Source organism: Copadichromis virginalis, linkage group LG4 (assembly GCF_057382275.1).
Source record: "Copadichromis virginalis isolate Kocher_CV1m ecotype Utaka linkage group LG4, C_Virginalis_male_GT1.1, whole genome shotgun sequence".
Taxonomy (NCBI): Eukaryota; Metazoa; Chordata; class Actinopteri; order Cichliformes; family Cichlidae; genus Copadichromis; species Copadichromis virginalis.
The window spans coordinates 11,971,254-11,989,688 of NC_140621.1; the positions used below are offsets into that span (position 1 = coordinate 11,971,254).

General features: G+C 42.4%; 1 protein-coding gene and 1 long non-coding RNA gene across 2 annotated transcripts; one reads left to right on the plus strand and one right to left on the minus strand.

The window, feature by feature from the left end:
* Positions 1 to 1,651: 1,651 nt before the first annotated feature.
* LOC146710910 (caspase recruitment domain-containing protein 10) lies at positions 1,652 to 18,349 on the minus strand. The gene is made up of 24 exons (XM_085453588.1): positions 18,199 to 18,349; positions 14,805 to 15,050; positions 13,543 to 13,680; positions 12,244 to 12,430; positions 11,390 to 11,528; positions 9,656 to 9,826; positions 9,424 to 9,543; positions 9,203 to 9,328; positions 8,905 to 9,084; positions 8,701 to 8,805; positions 8,273 to 8,309; positions 8,072 to 8,109; positions 7,896 to 7,984; positions 7,766 to 7,812; positions 7,521 to 7,641; positions 6,570 to 6,747; positions 6,296 to 6,419; positions 5,930 to 6,170; positions 5,647 to 5,716; positions 5,431 to 5,533; positions 5,156 to 5,314; positions 4,948 to 5,060; positions 4,349 to 4,464; positions 1,652 to 2,713 (listed from the first exon to the last, which is right to left on the minus strand). The coding sequence occupies exons 1-24, from the start codon at positions 18,203 to 18,205 to the stop codon at positions 2,506 to 2,508; spliced, it is 3,063 nt and encodes a 1,020-aa protein (XP_085309714.1). The 5' UTR covers positions 18,206 to 18,349; the 3' UTR covers positions 1,652 to 2,505.
* On the plus strand, positions 3,400 to 14,871 carry LOC146710911 (uncharacterized). The gene is made up of 8 exons (XR_014920051.1): positions 3,400 to 3,595; positions 8,710 to 8,867; positions 8,968 to 9,121; positions 9,224 to 9,370; positions 9,444 to 9,548; positions 13,547 to 13,714; positions 14,528 to 14,651; positions 14,808 to 14,871. It is a non-coding gene; the product is annotated as an uncharacterized LOC146710911 (long non-coding RNA).
* Positions 18,350 to 18,435: the final 86 nt, after the last annotated feature.

The following is an 18,435-nucleotide window of genomic DNA, read 5'->3' on the forward strand; positions in this document are numbered from 1 at the left end:
TTTTAAAATGTGTTCACATAAAGTCACATTGTTTAACACCGAAATATGATATGTATAGTTGTTTAGTGTCCATGCTAGAAGACATTTGAGGTCTGGGGGTGCTCCGCCCCCCGGTCTGGGGTGCTGGCCGGGCCTTGGGGGCTTGGGTCCTGGCTGTTGTGTCGCCGGAGCAGTGGGCGGGTGGGTGCAGGGGGGCTCAGCCCCAGTGCAGGGGACCTCCGGTGCATCGGCCCTACTAGGGGGCTCTCTAACTGGTGGGGAGGTTGTTATATCTTTGCAGGTGGTCTCCTCACTACAGGAGCTCACTCTGCAGGTGGGGGGAGAGATATAGGAGAGGTGGAGAATGAACTCAACCTGGGTGTCTATTGTCTTGTGTAGTTTGGGAGATGATTGGATGATGGGGTGGGTGCAGTTTTCTCTGGGGTGGAGTCGGGTGGGCTGCCCCGGACTCTGTGGGGCTGGGCGGTGCTGCTGCTGCGGGCCCCGGTCCGGATGGGCCTGGGCCCCCTTGCCCTGGTGGGTTCCAGAGTGTGGGGGTGCCTACTGGGGTCAGCAGGGGAGCTGGCCCCAGGGAGGGGCCGCTTGCCCCTCCCTTTCTTCCCTCCCCATCCTCAGCTGCCTCCCTATTCCCGCTCTACCACACCCACCCACACACGCATGGCTTGGGGTGCAGGTATGTCACCAGGGTGCAGGGGAGGCACTCCCCCTCTGTCCCCTTCTGGCCGCCTGTGCCTCAATTTTATTCGGCAACCTAGACATCCACATTACTCACACTCTCACATAACACATACATATAGGGCCTTGGGGGTGGGCACGTTTTACAGCATCCAGAGGATGGTCGGTGTACTCCAGCCCACCTTTGGCGCTGGTGCCCTACCCTCAATTTTAAATGCATTTAGACACTAAGGGTTTTCAGGAAGAGCTGTGCTGCTCTCTGAGAGGAAGCTAGTACCATGCTCTCCTGAGTTTTAAATGCACTTTAGAACAGCACACAGCAACACTACATATGAGCGGGCGTAGGGAGGTTTGAGGTCTTCCTCACCCCGGTTCTGTTAGCCGTCAGGGCTGGGGGGCTGGGAGGAGGTGCTGGCCGTCAGACTGGGGTCTGGGATGCGGGGCCTCCCTGCTACTGCAGATAAGGAGGTGGTCCGCTTGCCTCCACCCCAGAGAGAAGGGTTACATGTCCTGGGTCTAGGTGCGGCTTGCCCCTCTGAGGGCGGGGGTACCTGGACCTGGGATATAGAGTATGTTTGGGGAGTGCGACTGTCTGTGCAGTGTCTATTTGTGTCTGTCTACACGTTGGATGAGTGCCGAGTATTTGGTTGTGCATAATAATAATAATAATAATGGATTGCATTTATGTAGCGCTTTTCGAGAACCTCAAAGCGCTTTACAATTCCACTATTCATTCACTCTCACATTCACACACTGGTGGAAGCAAGCTACAGTTGTAGCCACAGCTGCCCTGGGGCAGACTGACAGAAGCGAGGCTGCCATATCGCACCATCGGCCCCTCTGGCCAACACCAGTAGGCAAGTAGGGTAAAGTGTCTTGCCCAAGGACACAACGACCCGGACAGAGAGCCCAGGGATCGAACCGGCGACCTTCCGGTTACAGATGCGATTCCCAACCCCCTGAGCCACGGTGAAAATAAAATAAATTCATAATTATAATAAAGGTCAATCAAATGGACCAATATGGCAAGGCCATGATGATCCACTTGGTAAAATAAATCCGCTTGGCATCTTTCTTGGCCTCAAGACAACAATTCTGACAGCTAAAGATCCAAACGGGACACAAAAAAAAAAAAAAAAAAAAAAGAAAAAAGAAGACATTTGAGCAGCTAAACCTATTGTTTCAGGCTCTTTGCTTTGCATTCAGTTCAGTTTGCAGTACATTCAGATTGAAATACAATAATGAATCCACTCCGTCTAAACTCGACACCTTAATGGAGCGTTCATTATTTCACTTCAAATGAAAAAAGCTGAAGAAAACAGGCTGACATAAAATGTAACTGTCCAAACAAACACTGGCCTAGATCTATAATGCACAGAATGAAAAAAAGCTTCAGTTCCCTTAACCTACAACATCTGTCACACTTAATATTCTCACAGCTTCAGCTTTTCACTTAAAACATAATTAAATGACCCGTGGCCTAAATACCAAAAAGTAGGCTCCTTGTGTTATTGAATATAGTTTTGAAGTACAGAAGTATAATAATAAAACCTTAGGTGTGGTAAGTTGAAGGGAAGATTGCAGTTTTAATGAGGTAAGTACATTTGTACTTACATGTACCTTCCTTGTGCGGCTCAAATAAGTTGCAGTTTTTTTTATTTATTCTAGCCAGTCCAGCTTGGCTATTATAGAGACCTATAATTATGAGAATTTCAAAATTATGTTAAAATGTATGTACACAAGCCTAGTGTGGGCTCCTTTGAAATTCTTAGTAGATACTGGCACATGCACTAGTCATACATGGTACCACACACATTCTCTCTCTCTCTTCTACTGCAGCCTATCCAGTTCAACCCAGACCATCGCCCTCTGCTGGCTGTGGATGTTGGTACGTAAAGCAGCCAGCAGCTCATCAGTGCAGCTCCAGGTGTTGGGCTCCAGGGTGTAGTGAAGCATGGGCAGTGTCTCCAGCTGCAGCTCCTCGGCGTGGCACAGCTCCTCCATCACACTGTCCTCCCCACAACGTGGAAAAAACTTTCTGTTTCAAGTGATGGATAAATAATCACCGAGTATCTAAGACATGACTTTTCCAAATATATGTATTTCAAGTAGAGCTGGGCGATATGAGATTTTTTCATATCACGATATGTTTTTTTCATTTCAGGCGATAACGATATCTATCACGATATAAGCCAAATAACTATATTTGTAAGATTTAAATGTGCCGTTGCTCACAAGTAAAATGTGAAATAATCAGCAGCTTGTTTTTAAATATTTATTTCCCATAATAAGTTCAACAGGGTAGATGTACTTAAGGAACATGAGACTTTTTCAGATAAATAAAGGCAAATATTGCAAACTACACAAAAGGCAGCCGCTAAAGCGTTTAAGTTTCAAAATAGAACAAATGAAACAAACTAAATTGTCAATTCCACTTAGAAACAAAATATTAATTCTAAAAATAAATCTTAGTTTGTTTTACAGAAGAACAGACAAAACTGACTAACTTTTGTCAATATCAAATAAACTGAGAACTAAAAGGAAATTCTCAATCTCTCCTTGTTGTATAGCTTAGCTTTTCAAACAGTTTTAACAGTTACTTTAGTCTGACAAAAGCCGAATGACGAATTAGCGCTTCCAGTCAGAGACTGAGGCTACGTCCACACGTACACGGGTATTTTTGAAAACTGAGATTTTCCGTTTTCGTTTTAAAAAATAATCCCGTCCGCACATAAAGGCAGAAATGAAGGAAAACGCTGCTATGAACATGCCAAAGCAGCAGGTGGAGCTAGATTCCTAACCGTGCAGAAATGTTGGCCAATCAGAAGTCTAGAAGCCTCGGTGGGAAAAAGTAAACAAAGCTGCGGCATAGAAGCAGAACCGAGTCGTATGTGTGGAGGGACAGTAACTGTGTGTATATGTAAGCATTTAAACACTGCAGAGAGTAGAATTAACAGTAACAGTATTGTAGAAATTCATTTCACCGAAACAATAACGTGGCGCACAGTGTGACGCATGCACCAGTTTATTGTATTTCCAGACTTGCTTTCGGCACAATTTACAGTGCACGCTACTCTGTTTTTTGTCAGACTTGAAATAGCCGAAATACCTTCACACTACGGAACTTCTTTGGCTCTTCCGTTCGACAATCTCTCCGGCATTGGAACCATCGTCTGTTTTCTCTTCGGTCACGCTCGGTTGATTTTTCTAGTCGGCACACTCATTTCCTCCATTATGCGCTGGCTCCATTACCTGCTGGCTGCTTCCCAAACAAACACACGTGCGGCTTGGCACTTGTGCTGTACGTAACAAGTCACGCGACGTGACGCTGCGGCTGTGATTGGTTCAGCTCTGCGCTACTGAATTTGGATTGGCTGATCTTTTTTTTTTTTTTTTTTTTTTTAAGCGGACAAGAGCGGCGAGGTCTATCGCGATAGCTTAATTTCTCTATCGAGTAAAAGTTATATCGCGATACATATCGTTATCGTTCTATCGCCCAGCTCTAATTTCAAGGTAAGAAATAATCACTCTAGAGAAGTTAAACGCTCCTTACTCCACAAAGTGGATTGCCATTAAATACATACAAAGCTTGGATAAAGTACAGTAGTGCTGCTATGGTGAGACCAGAACTTACTGTAGCACTGAACTGAAAACTGCCCGTGTGTGCACTTACCTCAGCTTCTTGTGTTTTTTGTTCTTGGGGCGAATATGGATGACGATGGGGTAAATCCCAAGTCTCAATAAGCCTTCAACACTGGACAAGCCCAGCTCGAGCAGGCAGTGTTTATCCTGAGACAAAGAGATGGCATCTGTTTATCTACAGCTCGTTTAAGGTCCCAACACACCATTTCCATCAGGTTGGGTCAGGACTTTGCCTGGGCCATTGCAAAACTCGCTGTGTTTGGTTTTCTACAAACGTGGTGCCTTCCATTATGACCAAACATCTCCGTATGTATGCTGTCATACAACAAGCCATCCTTGTTTAGTCTTTTTTAAATCATGCTCTCATGAACTTTAACATTTAACATGCTAACTGAGCCTAGTTTTTTAAAGGATTTCAGAGTCCTGTGGAAATTTCTCCCCGCGATTGTCGGTAATTGACTTTTATTGGTTACTTAATCGTCCTAAAAACAGCATTCTTCATTGTCCTTGAGGAAGACATTTAGTAGGATGGTTGTAAAGCAAAATGTGGTGACATTTTTGCATTTTCGTCAGGCAAAGCAAAAGCTTCTTTTTGAAAACCACACCCCCAGAAAACACCGCTGACCTTACCTGGCTGATGACATCCTGTATTGACTGCAGCCTTATGCCAAGGGCCTTCTCTGGACTGCAAGAATCCAACAAGAATATTCTCTTGTCTTGTCTCTCTGAAGCTGGAATGGGCTCTGAAAATATTTAATGTATGATCAACAAATCAGCACCAAACTTTGTGCACTGTTGGGTCACTGTGCGTGGATAGGTCTGTGTGTTGCACAGATACCTGGCTGGCAGGTGTTAAACTTTAATCCAGACTGTGCTGGTTGCAGGAGCTTCTCTATCAGACCACGGGACAGCAGAGACGGTGAGAAGATGACTGGCCGCTTGGTCTGAACCTGCACTGACTGTACTAAACTGTAAGGGATTAAGTGGTCCTCATGGCCTGACATGGCAAAAACAAGTACAAATACATCAACACAAAGTGTGCACATACACAAACAATTCATTTATGACACAAACATGCTATTTCATTGAGGGAGCGACAGGGCTTCAACTTACGTTTGCTGAGCGTGTAAAGGACCTGTTGTGTGGAACCAATCCCACGGCAGTTTGGATCCACCGCTTTGACCAATCGTACACGGCCTGATGTTTTCTTTAAGAACTACGCAAAGAAAAATATACATCTTCCAATGAGGAAACGGGCAAAAACTGTAATATGAGGCACCACAGCCGTTGTGCATGCTGATCATGTAATTTAAATATGCATCAACTTACCATCTTCTTCTTAGAGTCCTTTTGCTCCACTGACATTTTTCGTAACCTTATGAGTAACAACTGTTGAGCCCTGAAAGAGAAGTCGATATATTCTTAGTTATTTACACTAGTCACACAGCTATTTTGTTATCAATCTAAATTTATTCGCCAGTTTTGTAAATATATCTACCTTCTCTTATATGTACTTGAACTAAATAACACTGGCCTTGTGGAACTTTCAGGACTGAATTGTGCCTTTAAAATAATAATAAAGCAAAGTCACGTCAAAGTCTGACTGACATACCGGTTGTAGTTGGGCATGGATCCTGTCTGCAAATGCTTGGCTGTGCTCGGGTCCACCAGGGAGCAGCGCCATTGGTATTTTCCATTGTACCTTGTATCTGTGACATGTATAATGTCATCACAAGAAACACCCAAAGATGGCGGGTCACCATGAGGCTCCATGCTGAGATTAACACGCACATAGAAAGAGTCAGGACCCAAAAAAGTTGGCGATGAAACCTGCGAGGACAGGTTTGAGTACCCTGAGGATGAGAAAGCATGAGAGGGGGCACCTTAGCGTCACCTTTCTGCACCACGAGGGGAGATTTCAAGAGCAGACTGACCGGCCTCATATGAATTTTTCAAACCTCTGAAGTAACAGACTCACCCTCTGGGTTGCTCTGGAATTTAAGTGTTGACGGCTCGGTCCACCACTGCAGAGAAAAGTGGGCCACCTCAGCAGTGCACTGACTCAGCAGCACACTTCCCCCACCAAACAGGACTTGCTCCAGCTAAAAACAACAGGACAAAAACTGCATGTCATTCTGCAGCCTCATTTTCATAGAAGCAAAGGCACACACTTGTCCTTGTGGTACACGTATTTCCACATGCACACATTAAAAGTGCTCATATATGATTTAATCGCATATGCAGACGCCAACCTCCAGCAGCTCGCTGCCCTCCTTCAGTCCACATTGTTCAGCTGGGGAACCTGCTCTCACATGGCTGACAAATATCCCCGTTTGGCTTCCTCCAATGATGGTGATGTCATCGGCAAGACTTGGTCTCCTGTGCTTTGGAGAGGTTGGGGGACTTGGAGATGGTGAGCAGTGTAGGTTCCTGAGAGATGGCAGAAGACCGTCAGAAGCAGTAAGGATGAAATTACATAACACTAGTCTGTGACGGCATTCACTTTGCTTTGGTGCCACTTTTGTGCTCTTTACATTATGTTGTACACTATGACAGAAAATTGCACTTATATAATATTAATCACATTCAAAACTGTTTAAATTTTTATCATACAGTAATTATGTAATGAACTCCATTTTTTAATACCAAAAAGATAATAATAATAATAATAATATATAATAATAATAACAATAACAATAATAATAATGATAATAATAACAATAATAATAATAATAATCCACCAGGAGAAAATAAAATGAAGGACAAACCAGATACATTTTAAAGACATCTAAACATTTAAACCATGAAGTTTTTTTCTTTAATTGTTTAAATTTGAAAATTTTACTTCATGTGCTGGAAAGATTTTTTCCTTTGAAGCTGTAGATTGACATCTGCTCTTCCTTTTTTTTTTCTTAGCTCTGTTGGTTTGTTCTCGCCTGTTTGTTTACAATAAATAAAGTTATTTTTGAGTTGTGTAATGGTCTGTGGCCTAATACCCACAACGTACCTCTGACAAAAGAAATGTTAATGCTCTTCTATACTAATGTTAATGTTAGGACCTTTTAGGACCATCATTCTCACCTACGAAGATTAAGAGATTGCCCTGCAGAAATTAATATTACTTGTAATTAAGGAGGAAAAATGACAGTTTAACAGAGCTTTTACTGGTTTCAGTGACAGGCATCAAAGCTGTAAGTTTGTACCTGGGCACTTTGGGACTGGGCTGCTGTGCAGAGACTATGGGCAGGTTGACCAGGTCAGGGGGGAAAAAATGAGACTGCAAGGAGCTCCACGAATCTGACAAAGAAGGCTCACTCTGCTCACCTGAAAACACCAGAGAGCCTTTTAATGTACACTTACATTTTTGTTATTATTAGATTGAACATGATTAATCACCAACACATTGATTAAAAAAAAAATGGTTGTAAATGCAAAGAGTCAAATGTACCTGGAATGTTGTCATTCTCATCACTGCCCCATGAGTCCAAGTCAAACCTTTGTGGAAGCAAAACGAGGAAAATGGTAATCAACGTGAGAATAACGGGGAAAATTGCAGGGTGAAAAATATATGAACTCACTCTGTGTTGACTCGACGGTTGATGGAGTTCATGCAAGGAGGAAAGGGGAATGTGGAAAGGCGGTTTATTTCCTTTTCATTGGTTTCTGTCTGAGGGTGAGGAGGTAAACATAAAGATGCAGATCTTTAGAATCTTATTTTTATTATTTTTATTATAAGCAGGGCTTTGATACTCACTGACAGCAAGAGGTTCTCCTCTGAGTTTGAACCAGAATCTGTGAATCAGCAGAAAAACACCGTTTACTTTAACCTAAAACACTTGTGATGAAATCCCCCACCGACCTTCCTACTTTGTGTAAATGAAAAGTACAAAAGCAAAAGGATTGCACAAAGAAACACTAGATAAGCATCATCCAGCTGCCAGTGTGGTTGACTTACCCTCTGAGTTTTCATTGGCTGGGCCACTAGAGGGCACCTGTGACACAGAAAAGATGCTCAACAGAGTATGAGCTCGCAGATAATGAGATGTAAGGTACAGGCACGAACATGCAAAGAGTTGCACAAGAATGCATTGCAACATTTCCTGCTCATAATAGGACCCCTTGCCTTGTCTAGCTGCAGTGAAATGTTTCAGTCAGAAAGATACATTCTCTGCATAGCACACAAACAGCATGAAAAAACAAGTTTTTATCCTGTGGGAATTCCTATGATATAAAATGAAGTGGTGATTACACAGCAGTTAGGTCAGTAAGGCCTGTTTCGATTCCTTCTGATCTTAATTTAATCAAACAGGGCAGTTGTGATTCTGTTGTTATTGTCATTCTCATCATAATAACTAAACTACTGGTATTAACTGCAGCACTGACCTTTCTTAGTAACAGATTGGTTCTTCTCGGCTGCGGGCTCAGATCCAGGCCGGGGGAACAGCAGGGGCCAAAGCACTGTTCCTCACTACACAGAGACAGGTGGGACTGGGGGGCAGAGATGGAGGACAACATTTGCATTAAAAAGTTTCTGTAGAAGGCAGGGGAAGGTGAGCGCTGCCCTCATGACTTAGTGTTTGAACTCACACAGTGCAGGCAGGAGCTGTTTGGCTCCATTTTCTCCTGGCTCCTCTCCCTCTCTTTGTCCAGCTCTCTCTGCTGCTGCTCCAGGTTGGCCTGCAGCTCAGCAATGCGTTTACGCAGACGGTTCTTATCCAGCAGACAGTCGGTGTACTCAAGCTGCAGGCTGTCTCGACTGCGCAGGGCCTTGAGATGAGAGGACAGAAGTGCAGAAAGTGAATAGGTTGGTGATGTGCGAGAATAAGCCAGAGCAGCTAAAGTGACTGATGAACTCTTTGTGGTTAGACAGTGTGCTCTCACTAACCTGGTCTCTCTCCTTTTCCAGCTCCATGATTTGGTTGAAATAGGACACACTCCTCTTCTGCTCTGTCTCCCAGTCCAGCTGGAGAGTCCTCACCTTCAGCTGTAGCTGTTCGCACTGAGACTCCAACTGCAAGTACAGTCCAGAAAAGAAAGTATCATGAAGGAAAAGGTCATTATAATGTTATAATGTATTATATAATATGATGGCAGACAACCTCTCACCTTGTCCCTTTGCTCTTCAGTGTTTTGGAGCTCGCTCTGTAGTTTGGTGATGATATCGCAGAACTCCTGTCTCTGCTCGGCAGCCTCCCTGCGGTCCTGCTTCAGGATATCCATCAGAGCCTGAGGTGAACCAAAACAAAATGAACACAGATAAAAAAAAATACAACAAAGAATGATAACAGCTTAAAAAACATGATTTCAGATGATACACAATATGCAATCAAAAACATACAACGACTCCAGTGGGTGGGATCGAGTTCTTCATCTGACTTTCTGTAGTCTCAGTTTTCTTAGGCAGGTTTTCTGGTAGAGCAGGTGTAGAACCAGTTACAGCTTTAGAGGCATCAGGGGCACCACTTGTTTTTTTCTCTGCTGCTGCCAGCCTGGACTTAAGCTCCTCTACCTGCATGTATGGAGAACAAGCAAATAATAAGCATATCAATAACCTGCTAGTGTGGGACTCTTTTATATTTTAATATCAGGAGCTAATATCAGCTGCTCCTTTATTGACAGTGGGTTACCACGACAAATGTTTTTTCCCCTGATATTGAACCAGGGATCTTTTGTTTTTCAGGCAAATATGTGAACAATAACACAAAGGTCCCACTGATAGCAGTATCTCTAAGTCTACAAATATTATCCATTAAGGGGACTTGTTACACTCGTAATCCACAACCAGTTCAAAAGGTGAGACCCAAGGAAAGTCACAAAGAAGACAAAATGAATATAATGCAAGATGATATTGGCAGTGCAAAGGTGGAGGTGTGTATATGAGGCAGGGTGATTGGCTATTTAAAAACGGGTATCAAGAACGATAATGTGGGGCATCTAGCCACGAAGGATGGAAAACAGGAAGGGAAATAGATAACGATGTGACCTAACTGAGAATTAAAAAAATTAAAAAGGGAATGATGTCACTGAAATGTTTTAACCACTTGGTTCTTAAAATAGTCGTTGCTGCTTTTAGGTCAGCATGATGTCGGTCAAAGCGGGCATCCCTAATATGGTCACACAGATCAGGCTGGGAGCACTGAAGCCCCACCCACCGCTAAACAAACTCTGTGTTTACGAGGGACAGCAAACAGAAGTAAAGTGGCTTAAATGGTGTGTGGCCTTCAAAGGAGAGAAACCTTAAATGGCTCATTTTAGACAGTAGACAGCAGCCGCTGGCAAAAAGATCCCACTTTGAGATAAGAATGACTTTCAGTAAACAGCTGGAAATGAGCTTAAAGCTTTAAGGTGGAACATTTAAATGCAAAAACCAAAGAGAATTCCACAAGTTGCTTCTTTCAGAGTTTACGTTTCTGTGAAAATCTTTCAGTAATCTGAATTCAGAGGCTGGGACTCGTGATAAGGTGTCAACTGGTCCACTATGGCTCTTCAGAAGATGACAGGAAGGGCTATAGGGTGGGTGGACCTCTCTTGGTTTTGCCATTTTGGACTTAAAATAATAAGAAAAAACCCAGGGCTAAATAATGATGATTTCAAACTATTCTAATAAAAATATAGGATTTTAAAGATCATAGATAGACTGTAGATCATACACTGACTTGCAGCTATTAATATCGCCTTATTTTTACAGCCAGCTGGCTCATTCCTCAGTGGTTCTGTCAACATGTTGTAACAAATCCTGGGGTGGCTGATAACATCTGCCCCTGCTGGCTCGAGCCGCTTCATTTATCTCTTTTGCTGCGTGCCATCCAAAGAAGTTTCGTTGCCTCAGGTGCTTTTATTTGTTCCTTTTTTTATGCCTTCAGACACCACATAACTTCCGAGAACAGCGCTTGTTTCTGTTATATGCATGGCAGCAAGAGGTATCGAAGTCGTATCAAAGCAAACAAAGCTCTTTCTGGCTGACATGGAGCACCTAAAACAGCAGCTTAAAAGTGAAATCAAACAGATGCAAAATGCAAGAGAACTAACATTAATATAAAAATATATTTTTCTTTCACCCAAACCAACTGACCTGACTCAGCAGTTCTCTCTCTCTGGTTGAGGCTTTGCCTTGATCCTCCAAGGCTCTGGAGTACTTCACAGCCTGCTCCAGGTGTCGGTCTTTCAGCTTTCCCAGCTCTCGACTGGCTAACTCCCAGTCTTGACGCAGCCTTGAGATCAAAAACCATCCAGATCAAACATTTTCACTTTTTGTTACCAACTTGTTTTTCTACAAATGTAAAGATGAATTTTCGTGGCTCAACAATTTTAGATAACTCTGGAATTGGCAGAGGTGAAGATGTTGAGATTTGAATTTGGAGTGAGCAGGATGGACAAGATTAGAAATGAACATCAGGTGGACAGACCAGATTAAGTGGTGCAAAGACAAAGTCACAGGCTGGAGGTGCCAGGCTGGAGGACAAGAGGAAGTCCACAGAGGAAGCTCATAGATGTAGTGGAGGAAGACTCGTGGAGAGATGGTGTTTCAGAGGAAGATGCCACCACAACCAACATGTTTATTTTTTTTGTTTTTCTCAGTGTTTAAAATGATTTCTGCAGAATGAGAGTAAAACAGTTTGAAGAAAGTAACATGAAATGTTCTTAAAAGTGTTTTTTTATTGTTCAAAAGTTGTTTAATGACAGAGAAACACATTCTGGAGCCAACGCTGTAGCAGCACATCAGGTTTCTTCCCACTGGGATATAAAGTAGAGGGAAAGTAGGCGGGAACAATGGTGCCCTGACCCCTGTAGCTCTGACAGCCTTTGTGGATTATTAATGTCACCTTGTAAATTCACCCCATGTGAATTTACAGGTTTCTATGACATATTTGATTCTTTGACAGAAAAGCTTTAAAGGAAGAAACTGGAAACTAGAAAAGCCCAAACCTTTCCAGCTGTAGTTTGTCATGGCGTAACTCCTGAGCTTTACGCTCAGCGCGGCTTCGCTCCTCCTCCGCCATCCGGCAGCGCTGAGACATGCGCCGTTCGCACATGCGGCTGTTTCGAAGCTGCTCCCTCAGTTTACGCACCTCCAGCAGCAGAAACTGAGTCAAACCCTCTGGACCTTCCTCATCTGCGTAGAAAGAGAATCACACGTGGAGGTCATTATCATGGAAGGAGGGTATTGTGAATCAATGGAAATTGTAAACTGAATTGTGAGCCAGAGAAACTGGCTTTAATGTGTGGGGAGAAAGGACAAATACATGTTTATGTGTTGTGGCTGTCAGTAAATGGCACGCAAGAGAACATTAATGCCAAATGTGCAAATGTGTTCACTCTTTTCTCTGCTCTTGGGCAACATAATAGCTTTGTAAAATAATCATATGCTCACTTTCAAAGAAAGCGCTTATGTTCCAGTTATTTGTTAACCATTTCTGTTCGTCAGCAATGAAAGTAAATTAGATGTGTTTGCGGTTAAGATTCACATACGGCCCCTTTTAAATTTAAATGTCTTGGCTTTAATTTGGTTGTCAGTAAAGAAGAACTCATCGAACTCATCACTTTGGGCTAGGCTAGTTTTTGCAGTCCAGAGCTGAATTATGTGAAAATGAGTGTATTCAACCATCGATGTTATTATCCTGTCATAGCACCACTGTGAGAACCCCTATGACAGCTGGGATAGGTTCCTGGCTGCCATAGGGGTTAGATGTCAGGTACATCTGTCTGTCACAGGGCTAACAGAGAGAGATAGACAACCATTAAAGTTCAAAGTCACAGTTTAGAATCATCATTCAGCCCAATGTGCATGTTTTTGGACTGTGGGAGAAACTCAGAGTACCCATGCATCACGGGTAGAACATAAGTGGGTTAACACTTGGGACTGAATGACTGTGACGTGACAGACTAACCATTGTACTGCCTAAGTATAAACCTTAAATTCTTAAATGTAATCATCAAAATACTTTAGTAGTCTTCACAAACACTCAGTTGTTTTTAAAATTTATAGTGAATTAAGCTAAAATGCATTAAGAAAAACACACCCACAGTAATTTGAGTGTATAAGTTCATCATGAAATCTAGAATATCCCCATACATGGAACATTTTCCATGTCACGTAAATGCTTTGGGGGATTTTTCTTAAGCCTGAGTTACTTTAACTTTAAAGTTTTAATTTAAGGTTAATTGATGGTTAAGTCCCCCTACTATGCCATTCTTCTTTCTATCCACAAAAAAATCTCTGCTTGCCTAGTATGAGGGAGCATCGGTGTGTTGGCTGTTGCCCGGTCAGCTGTGTGTACTGCTCTGGATGGTAAAACTCCAGTGACTCCATGAAGGCCTGAAGACCTCGCTGGCCCTGACCGCGCAGGATGTCCAGCAAACGGCCTTTTTGTGACAAATAGGGAACAGAAAACATAAGGTGAGTAACACTGCAAGTGTGGAATAATTTACTTTCCGTTGCATGACATTATACAGTGACAATGCTGAAAGATAGGTGCAATGACAAAAGGTCAGGTTAGGGTAAAGCAGCACGTTTAACTAACAGATTAAAGAGTCTCAGCACAAGAATGCTACCTCTTTGATGTATGTGTCATTACCTCTGTAGTTACATGCTGTTGGTATTTCAAACACGACAATGATAAAAGACTGAAACAACAAAATTCTCCGGGGGTTGGACCAGGTGTTTGCCTTCAGTGTCTCTTCATTTACAACATACCTTTCATCTTTATCCTCATCCTTCTCTCTGCCTGCCTCGACTTAGCAATGAAGTTCCTGCTCTTTTCTCTCACTGGAGCATTTATTCAGTTTTCCTGTTTCTGACTGATGAACTGTTAGACAAACATTCACATCTAATGTTTATCATTTTGAAGTTTCACCAAAGAACCCACTTCTTGTAGTCTTTTAAGACTGCAGCTCAGCGTCAAATGAGTAATCACGTGTTTGCTTAAATTTCAGTGCTCTGACACCATTGAAACGATGCTGAAGCACAGATGTCACTTTGACTCTAAAGAAAACCTGAAAATGACAATTTATGAATCATTTCCTCAAGGCGTCGCTCGCACTGAGACTTTAAATGTGTTTATTTATATTTCAGTTACAATCATTTAACGGGCCAAATGAGCAGGCCAAATTCTCTGAGCAACGGAGAAAGGCCCAGTGTTATGTTACACTCCCATGAACTGTAGTAGACCATTGCTGGTTGTGACTAAAGCTTGGATTACTGCACTTTCAGCTGTGGCAGTACAAGTCTGTACAAGCGGATTAAGAAAGAAAACTAGGAAGTGTGGGATGTGACCCATATCTTGTTATTGGGCGTCGCACTGACTGCGGAGGATGTACGCTGATGGTTTTGGTGGGTGAGTGCACTGTTGAAAGCTACAGCACTTCTGAACCCCTGTGGTATGGCATGTTCGTATCGTTCTGAAGCACCATCTTTTCCTCATGTCTCTATAAATCTGTAGGTGCTGATCACTGATTTGACTTTTCAGCCGAGCTCTTCTTCCTCTCACCAGCTTTGCTGATGCGCAGGGGGTACTGCGTGGAGTTGAGCACCTCATCTTCATCCTGCTCGTCGATGACCTTGCACTGGCGCAGGTACGGCGTGAGTTTTGCCGGGTTGAGGATCCGCGTGAGCTTGTGCCGTACTCCCTCCACGCGGTCCCACAGCTCCTCGCAGCGCTCCTCTGACCACGAGGGAGAAGCTTGTGATTCCTCCTGAGCGATGTCGTCGTCCTCCTCCATCCAGACGGTGACACCTGCGCACGACCAAAAAACGTATCAGTTCAGCAAAGAGCCTGGTCTGGAAAGATAAAACAATGTCCCTTAGTTCATGTTTTTTTCCATTTACCGAAAATATGCTTGTTGCCTCGGGCCTTGCTCATGTCCCACTTCAACTTTACGAGCCAGATTTCCAGACATGCCCTATGTCCACTCCCAGACTAAATATTTTCCCAAGCAGAATTCCTTTGTGAATTTGTTTTTGTCTGACCCCTCTTATCTGAATTCCTTTAAACATCAAAGTAGGTCAAACATTGTGTCATTTATGCGCTTTCTAAACAGTAACTATCTGTTTTTTAACAAATAATAATAACAAAAACCTTTTGAGAGCAAGTTTAATATAATTTCATGCCATAATTCGCTGTGCCTAACACTGAAAGGCTATAAATCCTGGTAGGATTACTGGATTAATCTGCTGCATAGCGAGGAAATGAAATGGGGCTCCTTTACTTAGAGGAGTCTACTCACTACAAAACAGCCTGACAGGTCTGTTGTGGAACTGAGTCTCCAAAAAAAGACTAAAGAGACAAAGAGAAACTGATTTGATGAAGTAAGTGAACAGGAACTTCAATATAACAAATCAGAAGTAGTTAAATTGTTGTAGAGCAAAGGGTCTGCTGTTGAAGTAGCAGGGAGGACTCCGAATCATGGGCTCAGAGGACAGGAATGCAAAGATAGGTGTGACTCATATTGCACATCAACAAACACTCCAGGGGACCACAGACAAAAGCTTTCTCAGCTTGATTCACTTCACGAGACAAGGGGAGAAAGTGAATAGAAACTGTCACACAGAATTCCTCCATATTAAAGAAGAGACAACATAAAGGGCGGTGATTCAGTTATCAGTGAACTATAAAGTACGAAAATATACCGTAAGGCCCCCAAAAGCTGCATGGATCGCAGACATATGTCATTTTTGTTGGGGGGCAAATATAGTGGGGTTTATATTTCCAGGAAGGCAAACAAACTGATCCATTACAAAAAAGAGATTATTTTTCCCATATTGATGCCTGAGTGATAATGGGAGTTCCTGCCACTCTGTGCAGGTGATCAAAGCAGTCTGAGGTAACAGGCAGGTTGAGGCAGGCTTGGCTGATCTGTTTTCATGGGATTACGAAGCAACTCCTTACACTCAAGGAAAACAAATACTGGATAGTCATTAGCTGTAGGAAGTAGTTCATCTGCACTGCTAACCAAAGACCTGTTTTATATTCAGAGTAAATAAAAACAGCGGCACACAGTAACACCGATAAGATAAAATTAAGTATCGTTTGGTTCAATGAGAAGATTATGCTTGAAACCTGTTTATCACAGGGTTCATCTCCATATCTTTCAGTAAATTTCACTTATTGTTTGTTTTGGAAATGCGATACACCCCCACACCTTCTGTAAAGTGCAAAAGTCTTGAGTCAACCCTGATTTTTTATATTTTGCAAGGAGTCAGACTTTCCTGTAAATATAAAAAGCAGTCTTGATCAATATTTCTTGAAGCTTTCTGAAGCTTTTTCAAAGTTTTTCTTTCTTTCTTTGGCTGCTTTTCCCACTTGTTTTCAGTCCAGTGTTTGTACCTGACAATTTTCAGGGGAATATTTTTTTTGTTTGTTAAGCTGCTTAGCACTGACCTTCGAAGCATTCAGGCTAACTCGAGGGATGAAACAGTGTTTGTTGTGTCTACAGATAAAAGAAAATTCGGCAAAGAGCCAATTTAAAGTTGTATCTTAAGGCACTTTTTACTAGAAGCATGTCCCACATCATTTGTTCCCATTTGTTTTTTGAATCTATGGAAAATGTCTAAGACAAAAAGACAACACAGTCTGACAGCCAAGTAGTAGTACTCTAAAGAGCTAAAGAGCCATTAGGAAACTTGGGATATCTCGGCAGTATGTGCTGTGTGTGGTGTGCAGTGTGTCCATAAAAAACTTCAGAAGTAGATAAAAAAAGAAAAACTGGCGGGCCTACAAAACCATTTAAAGCAGATAAACAGTACCTGGAAGTCCTGTTGTTAAAAGTCCCGACACAGGACCTGAAAGATGCAACTGGCCCTTCCGTTGCTCCATGGACTGTAACAGACCGCTGAAGCCTAACCAAAAATGATCTCAGTAGAAGGCTTACTGTAACAAAGTCATTCTTAATGAAGGGGAATAAAGGCCGAGGTAGCCAAATTACAGAAGAACTGCAATGAAAGCAGGTCTTATGAAGTGATGTATCCAAGTTAGAAATTTTTGGCTAATCGTCTGTAAGTTTGGAGAAGATCAGGAAAGAGGTACAAAAGTGAGTTTATAAATCTATCAGTAAAACACGGTGGAGACTCTGTCAGTCAGTGGTGATCCTCCCTGAATTGATAGAATTATGAATGCAGAATAGTGGAGTACTATCTGGAAGCATTTGATTAGAAACAATTTCATTTTTTGGCAACAATAAATGATGCCAAACAGACTGCCAATACAGTAAAAGTGTAAATGGATAGAAAAACACACTGTTGAGTCTGGATTAGTCTGGAGAATTATTCTTGAAGAACTTAAAGAAATGTCAAGAAATCTGACTAAAAGATTAAAGGTGGTCATAACAAATATTGACTTTCAAGTATGTTATAATTATACAGACTCCGTTTTTGCCTTATAGTGTATTTCCATTTATGTTTGCATATTTTTTAAACTGCTGTAACCATTTTCAGTTTTCCGATTAAAACATAAAGCAATAAGGAGTGACTCTGTCGGACTTTGGGGAAATCCTTAGTTTGTATTTGAAATGAGTAAAAATATACTAGAAGTGTTCAAAAATCACCATGGTCTGAAATTATTTTGTTGCAAGAAACTGGCCTTAAAAAAAAATCAAAAATAAATAAATAATGAGAATAATAAACTTGCAGAGACTGTCACTGCAGCTGTTACTACTTCAGCAGTTGTTATGCTTGTTTACAGAAATCAGACATAAAAGCGTACCACTGATAATAACCCAGTAACAGGAGCACACTCCTGCTGCCCGGTAACACCTGTTTATTCGGTTAATGATTGCTAGAAAAGTCTGGTAACCTGTTACTAGTAACACCGTTCAAGCTAATCAAGCTAAAAATTACGCTAAACAGCGACTAAAAATCTGTTACTTTAATCTTAAATGTTGACTTACCACTCATAATTTTCTCCTGTGAATCTGAGTCCCAGTAAACCGCACTGCGATCCAGTCTTTACATCCCAGTCAGGTCCACAAACACAGCCGAGGAGCGCACGATACACGCTCGCACACCTTTGCGCACTCTGCTCCAGTTCCTCCACCCTCAACCACAACATCCAATTGTCAGGCAAGAGGAAGGAGGGAAAAGTCCCACTCCTCTCCAAATCACGGCGGATTTCCTTATCGGGACTT

Excerpts from the sequence above, each read along its gene's own strand:
- LOC146710910 (XM_085453588.1), bottom strand. Across the intron at positions 5,717-5,929 it reads TCCATGCCCAACTACAACCG|GGCTCAACAGTTGTTACTCA; the intron begins GTATGTCAGTCA and ends CTTCTCTTTCAG. Across the intron at positions 5,061-5,155 it reads GTTTAACACCTGCCAGCCAG|AGCCCATTCCAGCTTCAGAG; the intron begins GTATCTGTGCAA and ends AAATATTTTCAG.